General features: G+C 36.7%; 1 protein-coding gene across 2 annotated transcripts in view; it reads left to right on the top strand.

The window, feature by feature from the left end:
- LOC105478121 (FERM and PDZ domain containing 4) overlaps positions 1–19,938 on the top strand; it is a 924,449-nt gene that overhangs the window by 33,998 nt on the left and 870,513 nt on the right. For both annotated transcript variants that reach the window (XM_011735128.3, XM_011735133.3), the window contains exon 2: positions 8,613–8,743. In XM_011735128.3, the coding sequence (XP_011733430.2) occupies positions 8,716–8,743 (28 nt within the window). In that variant the 5' untranslated portion in view covers positions 8,613–8,715. The remainder of the gene's footprint in view (positions 1–8,612; positions 8,744–19,938) is intronic.

Here is a 19,938-nt window from a genome sequence, read left to right as displayed (position 1 = left end):
TATAAAAGAAATAGGCTTAATTGACTCACAATTCCACACAGCTGGGAAGGCCTTAGGAAACTTATAGAGGAGGGCACCTCTTCCCAGGGTGGCAGGGGAGATAATGAGTGCCCAGTGAAAGGGGAAACCCCTTATAAAACCATCAGATCTCATGAGAACTAACTATCATAAGAACAGAATGGGGGAAACCACGCCCATGATTCAGTCATCTCCAACTGGTCCCTCCCACATGTGGGGATTATGGGAACTACAATTCAAGATGAGATTTAGGTAGGGACACAGACAAACTGTATCAAACATTGGTGCAGAAATCCTCAACAAAATACTGGAAAACTGAAGCCAGCAGCACATCAAAGAGTTTATCCACCACAATTAAGTAGACTTCATCCCCAGGATTGGTTGGGGATGAAGTTGGTTCAACATATGCAAATCAATAAATGTGATTCATCATATAAACAGGACTAAAGACAAAAATCACATGATTATCTCAATAGATACAGAAAAGGCTTTTGATAAAATTCAACATCTGTTCGTGTTAAAAAAAAAAACTCTCAATAAGCTAGATATTGAAGGCACATACTTCAAAATAATAAGAGCCATATGTGACAAACCCATAGCCAATATCATATTGAATAGGTAAAAGCTGGAAGCATTCCCCTTGAAAATTGACACAAGACAAAGATGCCCTCTCTCACCACTCCTATTCAGCATAGTATTGAAAGTTCTGATCTGGACAATCAGGCAAGAGAAAGAAATAAAAGGCATCCAAATAGGAAGAGAGGAAGTTAAATTATCCTTGTTTGCAGATGATGTAATCCTATATCTAGAAAACCCCATAGTCGCAGCCTGAAAGCTTCTTAAGCTGATAAACAACTTCAGGAAAGTCTCAGGATACAAAATCAATGTGCAAAAATCACTAGCAATCCTAGACACCAACAGCAGTCAAGCCAAGATTCAAATCAGGAATTAACTCCCATTTACAAATACCACAAAAAATAATAAAATGCCTAGGAATACAGCTAACTCGTGAGGTGAAAGATCTCTACAAGGAGAGCTACAAATGACTGCTCAAAGAAATCAGAGGTGACACAAGCAAATGGAAAAACATGACATGCTCATGGACAGGAAGAATCAATGTTTTTAAAATGGCCATACTGCCCAAAGCCATTTATAGATTCAGTGATATTCCTATTAAACTACCATTGACATTCTTCAGAGAACTAAAGAAAACTATTTTAAAATTCATATAGAACCGAAAAGGAGCCCTAAGCAAACAGAACAATGCTGGAAGCGTCATGTTACCTGATGTCAAACTGTACTACAGAGCTACAGTAACCAAAACATCATGATCCTGGTACAAAGCAAAAAAAAAGAACTATAGACAAATGGAACATAATAGAGAACCCAGAAATAAGAATGCGCACATACAACTATCTGATCTTTGACAAACCTGACAAAAATGGGGAAAGGATTCCCTATTCAATGAATGGCACTGGGAGAACTACCTAGCCATATGCAGAAGATTGAAACAGAACCTCTTCCTTACACTGTGTATAAAAATTAACTCGACATGGATTAAATACTTAAATGGAAAACTGAAAACTGTAAAAACCCTGGAAGACAACCTATTGCCTGGAAGGTAATACCATTCAGGACATAGGCACAGGCAAAGATTTCATGACGATGCTGAAAGCAATTGCAGCAAAAGCAAACATTGACCAATGGGATTTCATTAAACTAAAGAGCTTCTGCATAGCAAAAGAAACTATCATCAAACAGACAACCTACAGAATAGGAGAAACTTTTTGCAAACTATGCATTTGACAAAGGTCTAATATCCAGCATCTATAAGAAACTTAAACAAATTTGCAAAACAAAGACAGCCCTATAAAAAGTGGGCAAAGTACATGAACATATCCTTTTTAAAAGTAAACATATATGTAGCCAACAATCATATGTAAAAAAGGCTAACATCACTGAGCATTAGGGAAATAGAAATCAAAACCACAATGAGATAGCATCTCATGCCAATAAGAATGGCTATTATTAAAAAGCCAAAAAATAACAGATGCTGGCAAGGTGGTGGAGAAAAAGGAAGGCTTATGCACTATTGGTTGATGTAAATTAGTTCAGCCATTGTGGAAGACTGTGTGGTGATTCCTCAAAGACCTAAAGACAGAAATACCATTTGACCCAGCAATTTCATTACTGGATATATACCCAAAAGAATTTAAATTATTCTATTAAAAGACACATGTACGTGTATGTTAATTGCAGCACTATTCACAATAGCAAAGACGTGGAATCAACCTAAAAGCCCATTAATGATAGACTGGATAAAGAAAATGTGGTGCATATACACCATGGAATACTATGCAGCCATAAAAAAGAATGAGATCATGTCCTTTGCAGGGACGTGGATGGAATTGAAGGCCATTATCCTTAGCAAATTAACACAGGAACAGAAAACCAAATACCACATGTTCTTACTCATAAATGGGAGCTAAATGATGAGAGCACATGGTCACAAGGGGAACAACATATACCAGGGTCTTTCAGAGGGTAGAGGGTGGGAGGAGGGAGAGGATCAGGAAAAATAACTACTGGGTACTAAGATTAATATCTAGGTGATGAAATACTCTGTACAACAAACCCCCATGACACAAGTTTACTTACATACCAAACCTACACTTGTACCCCTGAACTTAAAAGTTAAGAAATAAGAATGCTTATTGTGGTCATTCTGTTTTACCCACAGAAATTTAAAATAAAAGACAAAAGTAAAAATTAAAACTTAAGAGAATGCTTACTATGAAAAGTCTCAAAGAAGTAAAGAAGTTGATTCTACCTAAAAAATATGCTGTGAAATGCACTTTGAGTCAGTTCATAATGTCCTGTGTAAATGAGGCTTCTTCCTCTTCTCCTGACTAAGGTAAATTTAATAAGAAGATGCATTTATAATGTAAATTAATAAGCAAATCTTATACTTGCAGAAATCCTTAAAAATCTAGCTGTCAAATAATTTATTTTTTCCCATCCTTGGTTCTAATAAACAGCTGAAGAAGTGAAAATATTATTTGCTTCCTCACCATGTTCTTCAACATTTGCGTACATAATACAGGCTTATTAAGGCCATTCCTATGCATAAACTGAACTCTTTCACATTTATTTAATTAAAAAATTATTCATTTACCGCACATGGGAAGAACTACACTTGCAGACAAGGACAAAATTGCCCAGGATATAAATTTTTATTCTCTGCAATAAAGGTGAGATAATAGCTAAAAGCAGGGAGCAAAGAAGCAAAGCACAGCATTATGCAATATTTTGAGACTTTATTATATAGTGTTCAAAGAATTTCAGGTTTTCAAATGATAAAGTTTTGTAAAATATATTTACCTTTGTTCTTTCAAACTTAGAATTGATCATTTTTGAGTTAGAATCTTGAGATAAGGTAGACATTTTCTAGGATAATTTAAAAAAATATTAGAATAATAGAGTTGCTTCATTTTGCATAAAGTAAGGAAGGCCATTTTCCAAGACTTTGTATTCCTGCCTTTTCATGTTTTAGAAGCTAAGTCGTTTGCTTTGTTGTGTAATTTATAACTATTTTAGAAATAGCACTGAAGCTCAAGGTCAGGAAGGAATTACTGAAATGGTTTTCTCCACATATTTTAAGAATTTTGCTTTTTGGGTTATTTCTACCATCCTGCTTCTGTTTTTTGTTTGTTTGTTTGTTTTCAGTTACATTAAGTGGTTTCCTTAAGGTTTAAATGCCAATCCAGCACTAAGATTGTACTTATAATTCTTGTCCCCACTGTCCTGTTAACCCCCAGCTGCTGCTGCCACTTCAAGTAAAATGCTCATTTTTATTTCCTGATGTTTCCACTCTGCCCATGCCCTTTTCTTTCTTTTCAGTATCTTCCTTTTGTTGGGTGCACTTGTCCTACCCTTTATACTTGAGGATCCGGACTGTCACTTCTACTAACTTTGTTTAATTTTTGCCTTGCATGTGGCAAACTCCCAAGAATTATTCACTTAAATGAGTCAAATTACCAATTAAATGCAACAAGGATACTCCTTGGGACAACATAAAATTAAGATGTATTTGCTGGAGCAGTTCAAATGTACAATAATAGGCATATACTTAGAAAAGAATCATTTCTCAAGATAATGTTTTCTCTTTAAGAATGGGTTGCTGTGGTTCTTGGCTGTCTTTTTTATTTTAAGCAAACTTGTTACACTTGGCTACTATGTCTCAGGCTAATCACCTTTTTTATTGATGTGCAAGGAGTTGAACTGCCTGATTGAGGATTGTCTATGGGATCTTGGCCTGAAGTTAGCTGCTTTCAGGGTTTAACTGGACTGTGTGATTGAAGACACTCTGACTCAGGTGGTGTTTGCAATCTTGATTTATCCCTTGCTAAGCAGAATTTTGATGCTACAGAATGTATCCTGATTATCTTTAAAGTTCCCTTTGCTTAGATATACTTGGTTTTTCTCTGAGAAGGAATTGGCAACTCAGAGCCAGTTGGCACCTGACTAGCTATTAGTATTGTGTTCTCCCTCTGGGTGTCAGCTCCCCACGGGATGTGTGCCAATCACACTTTAATGATATTTAAAATAGGTGAATTGTCTTGGAGAAAAATGTTTCTGCCTGGGAAACATCTAATGAGGTTCTTAAAATCTGATTATAAATGAACTCACGAAAGAGATAAACATTTGTAAGTCAGTTTGGGTTTTTCCTAAACCAAGTTAGTAATGGATGTTCTTTCATTCCTGAAAGTGAGGTGGGATGAGTTTTAAGGGCTTTCTGTAAGTCTAACATTCTTTGTTATCCTGGGAGATGAAGTTTGATTAATCTTCATTTACCACTAATTGTTCTTTTATTGAAAAGTTTACAAGGTTCTCTATTCACATAAGAGCAGAATCAATTTGAAGATTTTCCTTTTAATCTAGACTATTGAATTCAGTTGAAATTATTTCAAAAAGTAATTAAAAATTTAAATAAAGAAGTTAGTCTCTGTTATGTGACTCATAACATTTTGAGGTATTTAATAATTTTATTTCTTTTAGTAATTATGGATATGTTTGATACAAAGATGAACAAGAGGCATATGCTCTAATATGAAATTGACACTGAGGTCTGAGATAAGTGATAGCTGAGAAAAAGGAAATAGATAGCTGAAGAGGTATTATTAGGACCTTATACTCAAATCTCTCAAGAAAGAGTCATTTGTTGGGTCAATTTGCTATGTGACTCATTATACTATGTGTATTTCTCCATGACTTCAGCAGTGATGATATATCTCTTATCATATCTGTGATTTTTTTCCTTTTATTTATTTTTTCCCTTGCATGTTAGGATCAACAGTACTTTGGATTTGGTAGTTCCTGCTTATCTCATAAAATTAAAAAAATCAGCACAAATACAAAAAATAAAATATAAAGAAGGTCATTTAGCTTAACTTTTACTCCTGGATAGATAGTAAGCACCAGGTCAGAATTTGTCTTTCATTAATTTGTCCATTTGCCTATTCAATTTATGGTTTGCTTGATATTACAGCAATACAAATTAGAAATAGGTACAATCCTACCTGAGGTCTGCTATAGAGATAAAACTTATAACAACTAAAGCATAAGAAAGTGCTAAATACTCCAAGTGCTCGTCTCCAAGTAGGTAAAGTCCTGTAGAGGTTCTAAGGTGAGAGAGGACCTTTCTACTAGGGATAGGGTTGAGAGCATGGTGGGGATAAGAGTTATGAGTTCGACCTTAGTGTTTGTATTAGTCTGTTCTTGCATTGCTATAAAGAAATACCCGAGACTGGGTAATTTATAAAGAAGAGAGGTTTAGTTGGCTCATGGTTCCATAGGCTGTACAGGAAGCATGAGGTCAGCATCTGCTTGGCTTCTGGGGAGGCCTCAGGAAACTTTCAATTATGGCAGAAGGCAAATGAGAAGCAGGCATATCTTACGTGGCTGGAGCAGGAGCAAGGGGTGGGAGGAGGTGCCACACACTTTTAAATGACCAGATCTCACAAGAACTCACTCACTATCACATGAACAGCACCAAGGGGGAAATCCACCCCCATGATCCAATCCACCTCCCACCAGGTCCCACCTCCAACATTGGGGGTTATAATTTGACCTGAGATTTTGGTGGGAACACAGATTCAAATCTTATCAGTGTTAGACTGGCTTTTCAAATGGCCCTTAAAAAGTAGGTAGGATATTGAAAAGAAGGTTTCAGGTGGAAATGTAGTAGAGGGAGGAAACAGCAAGACGGAAAGCACTTTGGTGATCTTTGGGGCTCATATGGGTACCAAAGGGTATTTAGGCTAATGTAAAGTGGCAAAAAAAGAAGTTCTAGGAAGTAAAGTTTACACATGGATTAGGCAGAGATTGGGGAAAATTTGGATGCCAGGCTCAAAATTTATTGTATAAGTATAAACACTTGAATTTTTATATAGAAATGGTATAGGAGTGTTGGCTCTGATAATGTGCCTTACAGACCTCCTACAGTGGGGAGCAGTTGTGTCAGGGCTCAAGCTCCTACAGTCTGTAATCCCTTGTGGATGATACACCATAAGGGTTGGACTGAGCATGATGGGGATACTAACATGCACTGTCCTAGGAGACAGAGCCCTTCCTTGGCTGAGCTTGGCTCAAGAACTCCCTTACAGTTTTGCTGAACCTTCCTTAGACATTAAGGAAGTCTAGCACTCTTTCATCCAAGTCAAACTGAATGTGTCAGCTCTCTTAGCTTTGCTGAGCTCTGTCCATATTTTTCTTTACACAGGCATTTTTGCTAATAAATAAATAAATAATCTACATTTGATCTCATCTTGATGTCTATATCTTTGTGGACCAGGACTAACTAACGTGTTTAAGGGTAGCAACCTGATTGGAGGTGTGTGGTTAGGGAACTTGTTTTGAAGCTGTTTGTACAACAAGTCTGCTGCTTTTATTCACGTTGCACGAATTTTTTAGGAGACTTTGGTGGGAACTGAAAAAGATTACGGAGGTCTACAGCACCCCCTAGGCTACCCTGGATGTTGGTAGTAGAAAGTCATTTACGTTTTTCCCTTATTAAAAGAATGATGACACATAGTTTTTACAGTGCAATCATAAACTACAACCAAAGTCATAAATATTACGTATGACTAAAGAAAACACATTAACACTAATTAATTCAATATAAGTTAAAAATAATGAATAATAATAATTTCTGCCCCTAGTTCAGTGCTTCTGAGGTGAAAAGAATTGATATCTTAAATGTTTGATGAATACAGCTTAGAAATGTTTTTCTCCATTATTTTTTCCCCTCACTATCCTTTCAATACATTTTATCTGGAATTTTGGCATGGCCATACAATGTCTTAACTTACAATGCTCCTTCTTTGAATAATTTGCGCAAGAACTCTTTTGACGGCTAGAAATGACTTTGACTCGATTTAATATTAATAAAGATATATGTTGCAGCTTGTACGTTTTTCACCTGTTACTCAGATTTGTGTTATGCTTTCTCTTGCATTGAAATACTTCTACGTTTAGGGCCTTGCCATTGGTTGGCTTGAATATCATGGTAATGTCACAACTTTAGGCTGTGACTTTGCTGCAGGTGTTATTAGAAGGAGGTAATAGGCTGCCGGGCAGAGGAGGGGAAGACTGGATTCCCACAAATGCTGTGGCCTTGGCAAGTCACATACATTGCATGAATCTATGAGAATAACATCTACAGGAATAACTGAAATGAATAAATAAAGACTGCTCGGAAAGTTAACAAGAGTGAAGGGATGAGGGAGCAAGCAGAGAGGATCCTGGGTGTGTACTGAGGGCAGTTTAAGGGCATTGCATTGGCAGCACTAACGGAGTGTTTAGACATGTGGGAGGGATGAGGTCAGAGGAAGCCACCTAGGGGATGCCTGAGCCCACAAGACTAAGCCAAGACTGAACATTGTAAGTAGAAGGGAAGAAGAAAATGACCAGTGCTTTTTATTTGCATGCACATTTGGACAATTGGAGCTTTTGATATCCTTTGGGAAAAGTATATATTTCTTCCTGAATGACTGAGGGGTTATTTAGCAAACTGAAAAGTGATCATGCCTCTTGACTTTATATGCAAAGCTATCCTATCATTCTTTTGCTGCTTTGTGAATATTCTGGTGAATTGATGTTCTGTTTATCCATCAAGACTTCTACTCATCTGCTTTCCTGCTAAGAACAAAGATGCATTCCAAAATTGAAAAAAAAATTAATGGACACTTTCCGTTGACCTTATGGCTCTTTGATTTTGTTGGCATTCTTGACTATTCTGTTTATAGTAAAATGTGTTTCCCTCTCTAGTAAAATGGATTTTTTTTTCTAGTAAATGTTCTTGTGCAGAAAAATGTGAAAAAGGCCTATACTATAATTCATTGTTAGCAATAGTTTCATAAAATTGACCATTATTTAAATTGAGGGTGGTAGAGGTAGAAAAGAGCATCCATTTGTGATGTTTTCAGGAAAAAATTTGCAATGAGTAAAACTGAGTGAATTATGCTGTTCTTTAAAAATGTGTAACACATTTTATACAAAGAAGATAGTCAAACCAGGTATCATTTTTCTTGTAGGTGAATGAAAAAGAGACCAAGTAAAAAAATAAGTTGATTTAGTGACCTGAATGTATCCCATAGAGTGGAAAATAAAATACAGGATCCCAAACCTTGCCCTTCCATGTCATCATCATCTTTGAAATATACAGGTAAGTGGTTACATTCATTTTGAGAGTTGACCTAGTGGCTATGAAATAGAAAGTGGCCAAGACAACAGTGCCAGTCTGACCAAAAGATTGTTTTAGTATTGTTGCACATATAATTAGGATGGTATTGTTTTCTTCTTCATGAACATGAAAATATGTTACCTTGTGTTTTTTTTTAAAGCTCATCTAGACCTGTATGTGACATATAAAGATGTACCACACAGAACTAAATCTCCACAGCAAAGACAACTATAACAATAGTAATAGTAGTAGCTACAGCTTACAAATTAATCTTTCTATGCTGAGCCTAGTGCTAAAGTGCATTCCATAGATTTTCTAATCAACCCTTATAGCAAGATTAATTGGAGGTAAGTATTTTCACGATTTTATGAATATAGAAACCGAGGCATAGGGAGGCTAAGACATTTGCTAAGGTTCATATGTCTAATATGACTAGTCCAGATTGGTTTGTCTCTCTCCAAAGTTAGTACTCATAATCAGGGCAGAATGTGTTACTGGTAAACTGAGTGGTGGCCAGGATAAACCAGAACTTTCACACACTTTGTTTTTCTAAATGGATATTCAATTGTAGAGTGAGCTGAATCAAAATCAACTGACTCATACAAGTCTTTGACATGTAACTATTATAAGGCCTGGTCTCTTATGATGTCTTATGTTCATTAATACTTTCTTTGGGGACAAGAATTTGCAAGTAGGTACAGTTTGTCAAAAACTCAAATTTCAGTAAATTGAGTTTTAAAGGTCTAATTGGCTTTTATTAGCAATTCATGAATTGGACAGCATCCAGTTTACAAAACAGAAAGAAACTCCCATTAGCTGAGCAGGGAAGGTGGGCTTTATAGGCAGAAAAAGGTGAAGAAAGCAGAAACAAGGAACAAAAAGCAGATTGGTCCTTTCTAAGTTACTTTCCTTATAGGGAATCCTGTTGGCTTCATGGGATTTGGCTATCCTCTCTCTTCTGATTTCTTAAAAAGGTCAGATCTTACAAGTAAACAGTATAGGTTTCAGTTTGGTGACATGTAACCTTAGCATGAGTGACTCCATTTTGGGTTGGTCTACTGGGGCCTCATGCAGGAATTCAGCTCAAATCAAAGGCCTTCCACAAATTTTGTTTAACAGTTTCCAGGCTAATAGTTCAGGTAATAAAGGGCCAAGAACATTGGGTTTAGGCAACAGTAGGAGTAACAAGGTGAAGAAGCAGAGTCCTCCATTCTAGGGTTCTGGAAATCCACAGATGGCCACTGAAGATACACAGTAGACAAATTCTGTGAGCTACAGTGATGGTCTTCAAACTTATTTGTTCACATATCACCTCAGTAAGAGAAAAACAAAAAAACAAATAGTAAGAATGTCAATATAGATGTGTGTCTGTGTATGTATATAGATCATTACAAATAATATATATATAACTAGATTAATATATTAAGAGATATTAAAATAGGTTTTTAAACATGCATCAAGCTTAGTAAAATTTCTAAAGTAATGGACTGAAGGTTGTCTTGTGTTTTTAATATTACTGAAAAATATTATAGTGGTTTGTTTTCTTGGCCTGGATGTTTAATTTTTAAAATACTTTTCAAATTGTGGTGACTTCATGCTACCATTAGCAAATTTTTAAGTGGGGAAATATACTTTTGTGGTAGTATTGATGGTTAACAGTAATGGATGTTAATCCATATTTCAGATAGTCTCCTTAATTTCAGTTTTTTGGCTGATTTCTCTTTGGATCTGATTGTATTAGTATTTTTCAAATTGCATATCACAACAGCCTATTGGTAGATTATAATATTAATGATAATTATTTAATAAAATAGAGAAAATGTCAGAGTACATTATTAAGTATTGTTCTGAAAAGCTCTCATTTCAATTATACACCTGTATCTCTATATCTGTATATATTTACATGTCCATATATGCATATCTGAATACTGAATCGTGATATGAAATATAGTGATCAAACACTCTTGAAAGTGTTGAATTAGATAATTATTGTATTTACCCAAAACCTGTAGCTGTTGAAGGGCTTATAGTAGAAGGAGAAATGTAAAGTCTACTATTTTCTTGCTTTCCTTTTGTACTTCCATTATTAACACTGTTTCTAATACTTGATTCCTTTGCACAGAGCTTTTTAAGTCAATTGTATTCACTTAGTTACAACTAGATAATATAATCTGTGAATTCACTTAACAAGGCATATATCAGCTGCAACAGAATGAATATATTGCAGGTGCCCTGATAGACCACCTGATAACTCTTTTACCTTGGGAAATTTCCAGTACCATACCTATTCATAACCTTCAGACATCCTGACTGAGAGAGGGTGCCAGTGGCAATCTTTATATGACCTAATTAGCAAAGCTTAATTTCTTTCTAATTTTTTAGACAAAAAATACATTTAAATAAAAGTGCTGATATTTTCAACCTGCATCCCAATGGGTCATTTTCGGTCATGCCCTGTGGAGTGTGTCCCCTGTTTGTAGGAGACACTGACTCATAGGCATGCTGGCCAGGGGTTGCAGCTACCCCTGTTTTCTGTTGTGACCTCATCTCACACCAGTCTTGTACTTATTCGCCTGCTCTAGTCTAACCACACTGAATGCACCTGTTCTTCTGCTTCACTTGGGCCAGTCCCTTTGGGTCTCCTCTTCTCATTTGTTTCCAAAATTGGTTCTTCCTCATGATATCATTTGGCAGAAATACTGTGTTAGGAAGGATGGGGTGATTGAAGGTGAGCCAAATGCTTTGAGAACTCCCTAGAAGAAAGGCTTATCACAAGAACAGGAGAAGTGCTGAGTCATTCATTGAATCTTTTCAGCCTTGACAATGCAGATAGGGAAGTGAATAGTGGAGACCAGGGTCCTGTTCTAAGGGAGTCTGAAGTAGAGTGAAGGAGCATTAAATATATAGTAGTAACTTCTGTGAAAAAAATAAAATAAATAAGAGCATAATGGAACAAAGAGTAGGGGCTGTGGAAGACAGAAATGGGCTACATAAAATACAATGAGTAGGGAAGTCCTCTCCAAGAGGTTGTCTTTTGGGATAAGTTCTACATGATGACAAGGAACTGACCTCATGGGGATCTTGGAAATGTGGAATCCCCTATTGTGCCTTATGTCTTAGATGAATAAAGGAATGAATAAATAAATAATGAATAAATAAATAACCATAGCAAATAATGAAAGCTGGATCTGGCCAGTCTCTGACATTATTCATGTACATCAGGGTTTGGTAAACCATTACCCACAGGCCAATTCCAGGCCACCACCACTTTCCATAAATGAAGTTCTGTTGGAACACAGAAATGAGGATTTCCAGGACCAGCCTCCCATCCTCAGCCCCTGGGTGATGCTCACTCATTGTGGTAGTGCCTTATGCACGACAACAGCAGAGCTGAATGGCTGTGAGAGACTGTATGGCCCATAAAGCCTAAAACATTTACTATCTGGCCCTTTACAGGAAAACTTTGTTGATCCTTAGGCTAGAGAATGTCACTTAACTTCTCTGGGCATTGATTTTTTGTTTGTAAAATGAGTTGGACTTAATGGTGTCTGAAATACTCTTCAGAGCTCACATTTGGTTTCCCTGGAATCTAAGACTCCATGTCCATAAAGAAATTCAAGGTGATACTAACTTAATTTTGTACTCATCATCTTCTCAGAAAACATATGATTTCAAGAAGTCATGTACTCATTAAATGGACATAAAGGTTTTACCACATATATCTCTAAGACATATGGAGTATTGCAGATTGAGTTCATTTCTGCGGTTTGATATTTAAGTACTTGAAGCAATAGATTCATTATGTGGCTTAGTATCTTCCCACTGCTTTCCCCAGGGCCTTTGCTAATTGTAAAGTAACTCAGAACTCTAGATAAATGGGTTCACTCACAATCTATAATGCTTTAAGTGTGGATCTGGCATATATTTCAAAATAACTAAGGGAGTAAATTTCAAATGTCTCATCATAAAATATGATAAATAAGTGATGTGATGAATATGTTAATTAGCTTGATTTAATCATACCACATTATATACATATATCACAACATCACATTGTACCCCTTAAGTTTGTACAATTATGATTTGTCCATTGAAAATAATACTAATGTTAAAAGAAATGAAAATAACGTTAAATATAACATTAAAATCACTGTTGAATTTCTTTTGACTTGCTGTGAGGTCATTTCTGAGCCAGATAAGAAAAGTATTAGTCAATACACACCACAGGAGAAAAACTCTGGTTTAGGAAGAAAACTTTGTCTTGATTAAGTTAGAATCAATTATATTATCTTGATTGATTTTCTTGTTTTGGTTTAAATTATAAAGCTTGAGTAAATAAAACCCTCATGGATACCTTTCAAAGATCATTAGATCTGCAAGAATTTTGTTCAGGTCACAAAATTTGCATTGGATATTTCTTTCCATACATGTCATCTTTTCCCTGTTACTATTGACTGCACCCTATATCATGGGCCACTGAATATGAACATCACCATCAAATCATGTAGTCAATCCTTCCTGAAAAACTGCACAAAAAGAAGTAGAGTACATTGAATTTTGATCTGAGGATAAATAGTAAGTTGCAATTCAGGCATTCTGTCTTTCCATTCATTAAACATTTATTAGCACTCTACTGTGTGGCAGTCCTAGAAGCTAGCGAGCTAGAAGATCTGTTTTATGTTAACTTTCATAGATTGCAAATCTATGGAAATTTAGAGATTTTGCACCATGATCCCACTTGATGATTACCCCAAATTTGGGGAATTATCAATCCAAAGTTTTTACCCACCCCTCAGGTTTGTGTGGGACCTTGCTGGAAGAATATTAAAGTGGTGGGGTAAAGAGGTGAGCCCATTTCCAGGCCTAGCAATGCCTGGAAATGCTCCATCCTCCCCAAGGTGAGCTTCTTTATATGGGATGTTGGTGTGGATGGGGGAAGACCAGGCACCTTATGGACCTAAGGGCAGAGAAAAGGGCAGTGACATGGCGCTGGGGCAGGACAACCTCTGCATGCAAGAGGCCTGATTCATAATTCTTATACTGTTCCGCCTCCTAGACAAAAGCAGGAGGCTGGGTTTTCAGTCCAGGGTGAGAGGGGCCCTTTTGGGTTTTCATAGTGCCCAGATACCCACTCCCAACCAAACTGCAAGAGCTGTGTCTCCCTTGGGATATAGAATGGGAGGACCAGTGAAGGGTCTATGAAATATGAAAATTCTTTGCAAATCATCCATCACTCTTCAATGGTGACCCAACAGTAATAAAAATAGCATTCTTGGACTGGCAGTAGGTAACTTTTTTTGCCATTGGACAAGAAACTCTCTGAGCCATAATGTACTAGTGTGTAAAATAAGGGAACGGGACTAAATTAACTTGGAGGTTTTACTCAATTCTTACTTGCAATAGTTTTTGAACTTACATTGGCCTCCCAAATTAACTCTGCTTATATGAAGCTCATGCTCCACAGATCTCATGATAGTAGATGCAGCCGTGGCAGTGGCTGTTTGTATTCCCTAGGTACTCACCATCTCTGGGGCCTGTGCGCAAGCACCTATGGCTCTGCCAGAGGTTGTGGTCTGGTTGCTGAGACACACTTGGCTGGAAATGCAGAAGCATTAAAATCTTCAGGAACAATCCTCCATTAATGCTAAATATGAGTTGAAGAAAGATACCCCAGGATTTTTGTTCCCTGGGGGAGAGAGACATCTCTGAAGTCCATTCTTACCCACAGCAGTAACTTGTTTGTTAATGCACACTGTGTTGGCTCCTTCCCTTTCTCTCTTATGTCGCCTCCCAAAAAAACCACTTACACTCAGATCCTTATCTCAGGGTCTGCATCTGGGGGAACCCAACTGAAGACCAACCCCAAGCAAGTTCTATTGTGATTTGTCTAGTAGCATGCACATTAATTCAGAGTGGGCAGGTCTTTGAGGAATACATTTTATTTGCCCCTACCAGGGCAGCCAGATTTGGTAAATAAAAATACAGGACTCTATTTAAATCTGAATTTCAGATAACAGTAAATAATTGCTTAGTATAAGTATATCCCATTCCAAATATTTGATGAGATGTACTAACAAAATTCATTGTTTACTTGAAATTCAAGCATAATGGGAGTCATCCTTAATTTTTCTGTCATCTTTAATCTCAACTCCTGTTGGAGGGCATTGAGCATTGCAGCTAGACTGAATTCCACAGCTGGGGAAAGGAAGGGTGGTTTGGGATTGGCTTAGAAGATGCAGAATGTGGAGAGAGTGAAGTGGACCTAAAGCACAATGTCCAGGGATGAAGCTGGATCAAGAATACAAGAGTAGATGGGTGTGGGCTGGTGAATAAGGAATTATCAGTTTAGTGGGCTTGGGCAGGGAGACAAAAACAAGCTGCAGCACAACAAAACTGCAACCAGCAATCTCAAACCTTGTGGGGAGGGAGATGCTGAAGTGACCAAACTTGCACAGACATTATTCATTTCCCTATCCCTACTGCCAAGAACAATGTGTAACTCATTTTTGGTGATCAGTAAACATTGAATGAATGATAGGAAAGGAAGATTGTTAGAAATATGAAATTTTGCCAGCTGTGAGTTTTATAGAATATGGTGCCCAGTGAAAAATGCACAGAGCCTTTTTGAAAAATGACTTGCATCTGATTATAAATGCATAGAAAATATGAATTGCTATGTGAATTCTAAGTAATGAGCTTTTCTAATGCTTTCCTCATGTTTCATTGCAGGTACAATTCAACTTAAATCTTTCATGGTTAGACAGGTTTTTGAATGCCACTTGTATGTTCAAAGCTAATTTACTTAATAGCTACCTTATCTGAACCTTGAACAATATTACTGAAGCATTTAGATTGAGAGAAAGAGTTTGGGCGGAACATTTCCCATCCAATTTCAGAAGACTAATCAATTTACATTTTTAATGACATTTCCTTTTCTTTCTTCAGGAAGGCTGAAAGGGAAGATAAAATCTCATTCTATGTTTATTATTTCTAACTATAAGTTCAAAGTTGAGAAAGGTTGGTTTTATTCTCAGCAAACCATGTGATATTTTCCTTACTCTTTTACAGAGAAAACAAAGGGAAAAAGAAAGATAAATGACAGCATGTAAAAGTAGAGCCAACACTTCCTCAATTTTACTTTTGCTTTGCAAAATGCAAGCAGGCTGCTCTGCAAAGAGTAGTTCCAACTTAAAATCATTTGTTCTGTGGGTGATCTATTTTTTTAGAGTTAACATTTTGAGTTAACACTGTATCAGCCGTATAAGAAGGGCTGAAATCTATATCAAGGCATGGTCAGTTTTTCAGACCAATTCTATGCGTAAAACATTTTTAGAAAAGCTTGAAATTACTGAAGAGCCAACAAAAGCATGAAAGTGAAGGAAAATGTAAAATAACAAGTGTCTGTGAGGATGTGGAGAAATTGGAACCCTTGTGTATTGCTGGTTGAAATTTAATATGGTGCAGCCACTGTGGAAAACAGTTTGGTAGTTCCTCAAAAAGTTAACCATAGAAATTCCATATGACCCAGCAATTCTGCTCCTAGGTATATGCCTAAAAGCCCCCAATTTGCAGAAACACAAAAATATTTTCTCTACACTCCTGACTGTTGAAGACTACACTTTCCAACTTTTTATAAAGTTCAGTTTTTCAACTCTTTGGACTATTTAATAATGCTTTCCCCCTAAGATCAGGAACAAGGCAAGGATTTCCACTCTAATAATTTCTATTCAGTATTTTATTGGAGGTCCTAACAAGTGGAGTAGCAAGAGAAAAAAAAACAGATTAGAAAAGAAAGAAGTAAAACAGATTTCATTTGCGAATTAATACGATCATCTATGTAGAAAATTCTACAAAAATTTAATAGAACAATAAGAGAGTTTAGCAAAATTACAGGTACAAGGTCACTTGTATCTGTACAAGTTATATTGTGATGAACAATCAGAAATTGAAATTTTATAATTAACATTTACAATAGCATCAAGATACCAAATACTTAGGGATAAATTAGCAAAGGATGTTACTCTTTGCTGCCTTTTGCCATAGAAACCTCAAAGCTACATCTGTACACTGAAAACTATAAAATATTGCTGAGGGAAACCAAAGAAGAACTAAATAAACAGAGTTAATACTATATTCATGAGTCAGAAGTCTCAATATTATTTAAATGTCAGTTGTCCCTAACTGATCTATAGAATCAACACAATCTCAATTGCAATCCAGCAGGCTTTAAAAAAGAAAAAAATAAATTAACAAGCTAATTGTAAAATTTATATGGAAATACAAAGGACCTAGAATAGCCAAAACAATTTTGAAAAAGAAGAACAAAGTTGCAGGATCTATAATACTTGATTTTTAGGCTACAGTTACCAAAACTTATCTGTGAAAAGTCAGGCATATAGGTAATGGAACAAAATAGAGATTCCAGACATGGACCCACACATATATGGTCAATTGATTTGAAACAAAGGTGCCAAGGCAATTTAACATGAAAACGATAATCTTTTCAACAAACGATGCTGGAACAACTGGATAGCTATATTTCAGAAAATGGATCTCAATCCATACCAGACACCATGTAAAAAAATGAACTAAAAATGGAACATAGATGCAAATGTAGCAGTTACAACTACAAAATTTCTAGAAGAAAACATAGGTGAAAATCTTAGTGGCCTTGGTTTTGGCAAATACTTAAAATAGGATACAAAACATAGGAATTACTAAAGAGAAAAGCAGATAACTTGGACTTAATCAAAATTGTAAGAGATACTCTTCAAGAGGTACTTATGTAAATGAAAAGGCAAGTGAGAGAAAGTATTTGCAAAGCATATTTCAATGAAGAACTTGTATCTATAATATATAAAGGACTTTTACAACTCAATAATATGAACGCAACTCAATAATAAAAAAGATACTTCAGGAAAGAAAATATACAGACAGCAAATACACAGGTGAAAAGAAATGAAGTAGCGAGTTAGAGCAAAAGAGAATCGTCAAGGGAATCCAGGTGGGCTGGGGACAAGGAAGAAGTGCATGTAATGTATAGTTCTAAGTCTGCTGTTTGTAAGTTGTGGGCTGCCTGTAATAATTACACTAAAACTCAAGTGACATAAGAAACTAACTTGAGGACTACCAGAGACCCTTCTAAAATTCCTAGATATTAAAGCAATTATCTTTAGAGATGAAGATGAATGCTTTCCAGTTCCATGATCTTTGGGTGTCCTGCTTGGTAGGCATTGCTACTATTTAAGCTTTAAAAATAAACTTTTATTGTCCCTGTCTGTTAAATAAAGATGAAAGCGCCATCTCCTCTCATTAAAGTTCAGGGAGAAATAGCCACAAATGACTCATTTTACAAAGAAAAAAAAGTGGAAAATTATCCCTTTGAGGAATGTGGTATGAATTCCTTTAGAAGGAACACTGATATTTATGGTAGGTAAAATCTCAGTTAATAAGCCCACCTGGAAAACCTAATTTAATTGTTTTCTCCTTGAGTGAGAGGCAAAAGCTAGTAAATGCATATTTTCTTAGTAAATGTATTTCTTCAATTTTATGTAACAATTTACTGAGTTTTATACTATGTGTTTTATATTAAGCACTGCACTACATGGTAAGTATTTTGCCTTTGAAAAACTTACAATCTAGTAGGAGAGAAACAATTTACTTATTTCAACTTTTATTAGTTGAAGCCTGCTATGGGTCAGTCCATTGTTCTTGGTTACACCTATGAACACAGTACAGTAAGCCCTCAGCATCTGTGGGTTCCACATCCGTGGATTCAGCCAACTGCAGATGGAAATTTTTTTTTTAGAAAAGGATGGTTGTGGCTGGGCGTGGTTGCTCACACCTGTAATCCCAGCACTTTGGGAGGCTGAGGCAGGCGGATCACATGAGGCCAGGAGTTTGAGACCAGCCTGGCCCACATGGTGAAACCCCGTCTCTACTAAAAGAGTACAAAATATTAGCTGGGCAACATGGTACATGCCTGTAATCCCAGCTACTTAGGAGGCTGAGTCTCAAGAATCACTTCATCCCAGTAGCAGAGGTTGCGGTGAGCCGATATTGCACCACTGCAGTCCAGCCTGGAGGACAAGGTGAAACTCTGTCTCAAAAAGAAAAACAAAAGCAAAACAGGATGGTTGTGTCTGTACTGAACATGTGAACATATAAAGACCTTTTTTTTTTGAGTCATTATTCCCTGAACAGTATAGTATAACAACTATTTTATTTTTTGAGACAGGGTCTCATTCTGTTACTCAGGCTGGAGTGCAGTGGTGCAAACACAGTTTACTGCAGCTTTCACCTCCAAGGCTCAGGTGTTCCTCCTGCCACAGCCCCTCCTGTAGCTGGGATCACGATGAATGCCACCATGACTGGCTAGTTTTTAAAATTTTTGTAGAGACAGAGTCTCACTTTGTTGGCCAGGCTGATCTCAAACTGCTGGGCTCGAGTGATCCTTCCGCCTCAGCCTGCCAAGGTGCTGGGATTACAGGTGTGAGCCACTGTGCCTGGCTATAAAAACTATTTACACAGCATTTATATTGTATTAGGCATTTTAAGTAATCTAGAGATGATTTAACATATACAAGGGAATGTGCATAGGTTGTATGGAAATACTACACTATTTTACATAAGGGACTTGGGCATCCTCGAATTTTGGTGATTATCAGAGGGAGGTCCTAGAACCAGTCTCCCACATGGAGCTTGCATTCTACAGTGAATACAGGTACTTGCAATGTAGGGCAGAATGTGATCACTACTTTTACAGAGGTACAAAGTCCTTTAGAAGTACTGAGGTGGGGAGATTAATCCCCTGGAAGAAAGTGGAAGACATCATAGAAAATGGCCTGTGAATCATGTGTTTGAGGAAAGATTGGTTTTGGTCAGGAAGAAGAGAAATGGTGTTCTAGTGTCAGGGAATATTGAAAAAAAAATGTTTGGAGGTGAAGATTCACAGGGAGCTCATCATATTCCTTAACAGGATTGGCACTAAAAGCATGACAAATGGCAGAAGGGAGGAAGGGCCAAAAAGGGAGACTGGAAAGAGGAGGCAGAGGCCTTGAATGTGAATGTCAGGCTGTGGATTAAGGAGTTCATCTGAACAATTTTAAATAATTCTCAACCTTCCTTAAAAGGACATAAAATTATTTTTATCTTGGTCAGTCAAAACAGCTCATATT

The sequence above is a fragment of the Macaca nemestrina genome, chromosome X, assembly GCF_043159975.1.
Source record: "Macaca nemestrina isolate mMacNem1 chromosome X, mMacNem.hap1, whole genome shotgun sequence".
Classification (NCBI taxonomy): Eukaryota; Metazoa; Chordata; class Mammalia; order Primates; family Cercopithecidae; genus Macaca; species Macaca nemestrina.
This window is presented reverse-complemented; position numbering and strand designations above follow the sequence as displayed.